The sequence below is a fragment of the Penaeus vannamei genome, chromosome 16 (assembly GCF_042767895.1).
Source record: "Penaeus vannamei isolate JL-2024 chromosome 16, ASM4276789v1, whole genome shotgun sequence".
In the NCBI taxonomy this organism is placed as follows: Eukaryota; Metazoa; Arthropoda; class Malacostraca; order Decapoda; family Penaeidae; genus Penaeus; species Penaeus vannamei.
In genome coordinates, this window is record NC_091564.1 from 14,288,463 (window position 1) to 14,295,962 (window position 7,500).

General features: G+C 41.2%; 1 protein-coding gene across 1 annotated transcript in view; it reads right to left on the reverse strand.

Moving 5' to 3' along the window:
- The window catches only part of LOC113815366 (carotenoid isomerooxygenase), an 18,185-nt gene that overhangs the window by 4,397 nt on the left and 6,288 nt on the right, over positions 1-7,500 (reverse strand). The window contains exons 2-5 of the mRNA XM_027367457.2: positions 1,038-1,293; positions 776-920; positions 264-417; positions 1-29 (exon numbers count right to left, since the gene is read on the reverse strand). The exon at positions 1-29 is cut by the window's left edge and continues 177 nt beyond it. Of these exons, the coding sequence (XP_027223258.2) occupies positions 1-29; positions 264-417; positions 776-920; positions 1,038-1,293 (584 nt within the window). The remainder of the gene's footprint in view (positions 30-263; positions 418-775; positions 921-1,037; positions 1,294-7,500) is intronic.

A 7,500-nucleotide genomic window follows, 5' to 3' on the forward strand; every position in this document is an offset into this window, starting at 1 on the left:
TACTTTCTTGGGCTTGGCAAACACAGTGGCTGGAATGGAGGAGTACGCAAGTCGCGGTCAAGCTTGAATTCGTACTTTACGTCCGTGCAAGAGAACTTTTGTTGACGGGAGGCATCATAAATGTGCCAGTAACGGAGAAAAATATTTATATCCCCTCTTCATATCTCACATTTCTTTCTTTCTTCATTTGGGCTTCGAAGGATGAGGAAGGCTGTAAAATTAATACATAATCCTCCCCGACGAATTTGAACCTTAAACCTTACCTTTGCCATCGAGAGGCTTGGACGGGAAGGAGACGATATCATATTTGGGTCCTGTAGCTCCCACGGCGTGCAGGATGTTCAAGGTGGACCCGTCGGGCAGGGGCTTTGGGTTGGGGCAGTGGGAGTTGATGCCCAACTCTTTGTGAAGGTCCACCTGAGGAGAAGAGAAGTGTGATGGGAAGGTGATGTAAAGGATTGGTATTACGAGGTGGCGGCGGGATTGGTGGGACTGGCGGAATTTGCAGAGGGATATGGGATGCGGTCTGCTGTGGAGGGACTGGCTAGAGTACAGAGTGACCGCGTGCCGAACTTTGAAATTCTAGATAAAGATGTTCAATATGACTAAGATCCTATTTAAAATGTAGACACAGTTTGCGTTAAGGAATCCAGTTCTTCGAATAATAAAGAAATGGAATTGAAAATTTCAAGGTAATTGCTGAACAAATCTAAACAGTTCTTAAGTAATATTTAATCAAAAGTTACTCTTGCTCATTGGAACCTGAAAACGTTACCTTGCTGATGGTCTCGAGCGTCGTAGGATCAATCTTGTGCAAGAAGGGCGCCTCCGTGATGCAATAGTACTCGCCGCCGAAGGTGACCACGCCAACTGGGGCGTTGTCGGAGAACATCTTATCGAACGCAAATTTGTCTCCTAACCTGCAAGTACAAAACACGAATGAATGTATAAGTAATTTTATCAGTACCATTGCCATTGAAATAATCACGAATATGACTCTTTATCATGATAATAAGCCAGAGAAGACAGCTCCGTACTTGGCCAGCTTTCCCTTCGTCACGGACTTCCCGGTCGTTCCGAACTCCGACACGACAATCTGCTCGTTCTCGAGGTTGGTGGTGTAAGCGTAGCTCTTGAGGAACCTACTGCAGAAGGTGGCGCCAGTCTCCCCGAAGGTGAACCTCTGGAGGAGAGCTGAGCCATCGAACACATGGTTGAATTCGTGCTCTCCGTAGGTCATCCTGCCGGGGCCGTCCAGGAGGAAGGAACCTCGAAGCCATGGTGGGATGGTGCCTGCGGGGGAAGGTGACGCGTTGGTTACTGCCAGAGCGAGACAAGGAGACAAAGCCGATAGAAAGGAGTAACATTAGAAGTGAGGAAGGTGGCTTTATTTATCTAATAAATGTGCGACGGTTCCAACGTACAAACCAATCACCCAGTACAAATTGCAATCTCAATACTTTATGGTATGTGTTTCTGTAAAATGAAGCAATTTCAGTTTCCCCATCTTGACACAACGTCCGGGTGTTGCAAGGTTGATGTAGTGTCGCTCTAAAGCATACATTTCATTCATTGCATCTTTGCTATAAGAATAGCTCTGAGAATTTCGCACTGACGTCATCAAGCGCATCCAACTATTTCAATCAGAGTCAAATGTTACAAAGATTTCCATCCTACATCCGTCTTCCCTAGTTTTCCATACAGAGCATCCTCCGCCAAAACTCCGAGATAAGAGACCGAACACTTAAGCGGTAAATGACCTCTAAAGAACACACAATGGTGGGCGGGGAAGTGTATTCATGTCTGAAATAGCTCACAATACACCTAAATGTGTAACGGGGTCTAGTGACTGTGGAGCAAGATCGAGAACGATAACAAACGCACAAACACAACGTGAGTAATAAAGTGAAGGGAGACGCTGCAACTTTAAGGAAGAAAACAAACCGTTTATTTTTAGTTTGGTATTTTGTGTTTTCTTTGTCTTTATTTCTCTTACTTTTTCTTTTTGTCGAGACAATTATATGTTGCAAAAGAGCGGTCAGCTGATTGATCTCTCTCGTTTTATGTTTCCTGAAGCACACAGCCTAAATGGGGGTAATTTTCAAACCCTAAAATTTAACTGACATCGGTTGAAAAAACAAACAAAAACATATATAATGAAGAAAAAAACAAACAAACGAAGAGCATAAAGAGAGAGAAAATAAATCACGATTATGATGATTATGAAAATTACTGATAATGATGATAATGAAAACAGAATCTGCAACGACAATGACAAAAATGGTTATGCCCCCCCAAAAAAAATATCAGAAAGGAAAATCCGGTAAAATGAAGAGAAAGTTCAGCAAGTTCACCAAGTAAGGAAATATTCTGTCCATGCCGTTCACAAGGAAACCGGAGGGGAAGGAGGCGGCAGCGATAAGCAGGCGGAGAGATGACTTGAATCAAACTCGGGCTTCAGTGATGAGTGGAAGTGAATGGCTGTCCTCACAAGACAAGTTAGGCAAGTGACAGAATGCCAGGGTACGTTCACATTTAGTCGAAAGCGGATATATGGCAGAGGGAGAGAGGGGCAGGGAGGAGGGAGGAAAGGAGGGATATGTGTGTGTGGATATATATATATATATATATATATATATATATATATATATATATATATATATATATATATATATATATATATATGGAAAGGGAGAGGGAGAGGGAGAGAGAGAGAGAGAGAGAGAGAGAGAGAGAGAGAGAGAGAGAGAGAGAGAGAGAGAGAGAGAGAGAGAGAGAGAGAGAGAGAGAGAGAGAGAGATCCGGATATTTTGTTCTGGAGTATATATTGAGAAAATTATATTCGTTCCTTGACGGTGCGAATCTAGATGGAAAAAAATTCCTCTTTAACATTTGACATTAACATTACCAAAGCTAGTATTTCTTCGGATCTCCAGGAGAAAATTATATATAAAAGTTGAAATATGCTTTTATTCAGTACACTGACAGAAAACTTATTTGCTAGATTTTGTAGTGAATTACGTTATTTCACCTGTAAAAGGGCACTGCCGCCTAGTTCGTTCGAATGAAAAAAATCTTTGATCATACAATGACACTATACAGGGATATTGTTTTTGTTCATTTCCGTCAAGGTTATGGAATTTAGGAGAAAAATCTCTTAGTGAAGGACGTATAGACAAGCGGAGGGATAGAACAAGAAACACACACACACACACACACACACACACACACACACACACACACACACACACACACACACACACACACACACACACACATATATATATATATATATATATATATATAGAGAGAGAGAGAGAGAGAGAGAGAATAGATGGATAGAGAGATAGATACATAGAGAGAGAGAGGGAGAAAAACGACAAAAAAGTAAGACAAAAGGGAAAAAAGACCCGAAAGGAAACAGACGCACCCCTTCTAGGGACATAATCCTGCTCTTACGAAACACAGTCCCGCCCTTAACAGCACACGGCCATACGCGTTCTTAACCGGCGTTCCGGGCACCTCCCGCACACGAAACCAAGGCGGGTGATCGCGTGGTGCTTTTGGCTCGCTAAATAGTTTTGCTTTTTCGTTATTGTTATCTAATTCTATTGTGAAATTCTTTTATGTGAGATGTATTGTAGATTAGATACACTGTGTATGGTATAGCTTGATTAGTACGAATTTATATATGTGTGAATTGCATGTTATAAGTTATGTAAGGGAAAATGTTACGAGAGCAGTCAACCTGCACACTGACAAAAGTGCACGTGACGTGGTAGCAGACCGTGACATCGCTAATGTATGTGTGTGTGTGTATGTGAGTATGTGTGTGTGTGTTTATTAGTTTTCTTGTTTGTTTGTTTGTTTGTGTGTGTTTATGTGTTCGTTTGTTTGTTTGTGTTTGTGTGGGTGCTTATCTGTATGTCTGTGCATGTTCCCAGAGTCCTAGAAACCATGAAATTGCACACGTAACAAAGCCAAGCATTGCCTCATAATAGCTTTGTCCTCGCCCACCCTCCCTAGACCTTGGAATCGAAGCAATGAAAAAACACATAAAATGTATATCGAAAAAAGTACTCAGGCGATGACTTGCAAAACGATAGTTACATAAGCGTCAAAATCATCGCCTGAGGTGTCGTTTGGTAAGCGAGTTGTTACTTTCGTATGGTCGGACGTATTTCAAATATTGCATTTGGTGATTTAGATAGAAGGAAAATTGAACTTCTGAATGGGTGATGAAACAGAAAAAAAAAGAAAGAAAAAAAATGCAACCGTCGTCTATCTGATGAAACAACAACAACAACAATAACAAACAATATTGCAACAGTCGTATGACATCCTCTCAAGATGGTAAACAGCATCAAAGTTAACAAAGCATTTTTTTTTACCATCCCATCCCTGTATTCCTCCACAACGGGTGAGAAAGTAACCGAAAGAGTTTAGGCAAAAGCGATTGTCAAATCTTAGATGAGATGACATGGATGTGATAAGAGTTATCTTTGTGGGTCAGATTCTTCACAATAGCAGATTCTCATGGGGTTTTAAATACATACATACACATACAGACATGTAAGAAAAATTAGCATAAACATAACAAATATACACACACATGTACACACCCCGCCTTCCATTAATATTATGTAAGTCTCTCTACAGAATGCTCCCATCACCAATGTCCAAGCTAACATACTCGTATATAACTTTGATTTTCACATTTTGCAGACATATTTTACGATAACAAGAACAGATCAAGAGGAATATCTAAAAAAAATAAATTAATAACAATAATAAAAAACAGATCCCGAAGCCACTTCCGGTCGCGCCTGTCAATCATCTGGGATCACGCGAGGCAGCCACAGCGGCATGGACTATGAGGTCGGTCTTTCTGCTGTCTGTCTGTCTGTCTTTGCCCCATTCCATCCATCTTCATTTTCTTTCTTTCTTTCTTTCTCTCTCTCTCTCTCTCTCTCTCCCTCTCTCTTTCTGCCTTTTTTCTCCTCTCCTTATTTTCCTCCCTCCTCTCTCTCCTATCCCCTTCCTTCCCTCCCCCTTTCTCTGTTCGTTTCTCCTTCTCTCATTCCCTCCCTTCTCCCTTCTCTCTCCAATTCTCTCCTCCTTCTTTCTCTCTCTCTCCTTTTCTCCCTCTCTCCCCCTTCTCTCTTTTCCATCCCCTCTTCCTTCTTCCTCTCTCTGTTCTTTCTCTTTTTCTTCTACCCTCCCTCGACCTTCTCTCTCCCGTCCTCTTCTCTCTCTGTTCGTTTCTCCCTCTCCTTCTTTCCCTCCCCTCTCTTTTTCCCTATCTCACTCATACCCTCCTATTCCCCTCTCCCTCCTTCTCTCTCTCTCTCTTCTCCCTCTCTCCTTCCCTCCCTCGCCACCCTTCTTTCTCCCATACCCTCCTACCTCCTTCTCTCTTTTCCCTTTTCTCCCTCTCTCTCTTTACCTCCTTCCACCCCCCCCCATCCCCCACTCCCCACCTTTTCTCTCTGCTCCTTTCTCCCTCTCTCTTTACCTCCTTCCACCTTTTCTCTCCCTCTTCTTTCATCTCCGTCGTAGCGCTTCTCGTCTCAAGCATTCCTTAATCTCTACAAGAGTTCCATGACTCGCTGAACCGGTTCATTTTCCGCGAAATTTATTCCTCGTAAAATCTACACTTTTCTTCTCTCCGTCTCTTCCCCCTTTCTATGTATGTATATATATATATATATATATATATATATATATATATATATATATATATATATATATATATACATACATACACACACACATATATATCTATATCTATATCTATCTATCTATCTATCTATATACACATGTGTGTGTGTGTGTGTGTGTGTGTGTGCGTGTGTGTGTGTGTGTGTGTGTGTATGTGTGTGTGTGTGTGTGTGTGCGCGTGTGTATGTGTGTGTGTGTATGTATGTATGTAAATACAAATAAACCCATACACCCACGCATGTGTGTGCGTGTGTGTGTACGTATCTCTCGTTCTCTATTTCACTTTCCATTCCCTCTCTCTGACTCAACCTCATTTCCTTTCTCATAACCCCCCTCCCCCTCCCCCCCATCCCCCTCTTCCTATTCCCTCTACCCCTCCCCTCCCCTCCGCCCCTCCTCCTATTCCCTCTTCCCCCTCCCTACTCCCTCTACCCCTCCCTCCCCCTCTCTCCCTACTCCCTCTACCCCTCCCCCTCCCCCCCTTTCCTTGCAAGCCCTTTCTTAACCGGCCGCAGCGCATACCTTACCGGCCGCCTGAGGGGATGTTGAATTTTGTTCGGTTTTCCTGGTTGGGAAGGAGTGAGGCAAGCGGAGATTCTACTTTTTGCTCTTTGTCGGCAAGTTTTCATTTTTTTGTGTGTGTGCGAGCGCAACGTGTACTTTGTGTGACTGTTTTTTCTTCTTTTCTTTTCTATTTTTGTTGTATCTGTTTATTTCTTTTTGATAGCATGAAATAGATTTATGTATGTCATTTTTTTGGATTGCATTTTCAGTCTAGCTGAAATAAAGAGTTAACTCTAGCTAGGGAATGTATTGTATTTTCAGTTCTACTTGGATGCGAGTTAGAAATAAATCATTGAAGGATATCAAAACGTTTATATTACAAACTACTTTTCCATTACTGTATACTGGAACGCGTGAACGAAGAAGGGAATGTCACCAGATTAATTATTTAGATTTATCTGCAGCGTCTACCTTGTAGGACTAAAATGTTCAGATATCTAAAATGCTAAACCTTTCAATGGATATCTCTAATAGATAAAAAATATAATGGATATTATATAAAAAATCTAAACTCACGGGAGTCACCAAACACTGAGCGAGACATGTTAACGTTACTCCCAGAACCAGTTTCATGATAATTACGAAACGACAACTTTCCTCCATGACATTTAGAATACCATTATTTTTTTTTTTACTTCATAATCAGAATACGTAAGCCCAGAAAAGCAGTTTCTAAATGGCACGGCGCAAAAAACTCATCGATGGGTGACTGACCTTTCACGCCATTTGCCGTTCAAAGCAACTAAATTGATTTTAAGTGACCAAAAAGCTAAGAATAGAAAATAAGAAAGTTTGTAATATAACAAAACGACTTTCCACCTTTTAGAAATTACAAAATACAATGTTACAGCATTACAGGGAACGTAGTGAGAATACGCTATCATATGCTCTTGATTATGATCGATCGTTCGCATATATCAAAAAGCAGCGGAGTAACTAAGGAATAGTGTGCTTAAATCGAAAATTAAACATGCTAGATATAACATCAATCTTGACAGGATATCAGACCATCTGACGAGGCAATGGGACGGTTTCGTATTCTTTTCAATTTTATGTAAAGCACATTTTTCAAAAGTATTAGCTGGAGAAAATTCAGTGTATTTACGTTGACAAAAATGTAGATTTCTTCAGATCAATTCACTTGGATTTTACCTCCACTCTCTCATTAAGAATGTGGGAGGTAACACACACACGCACACACGCATATGTATATAT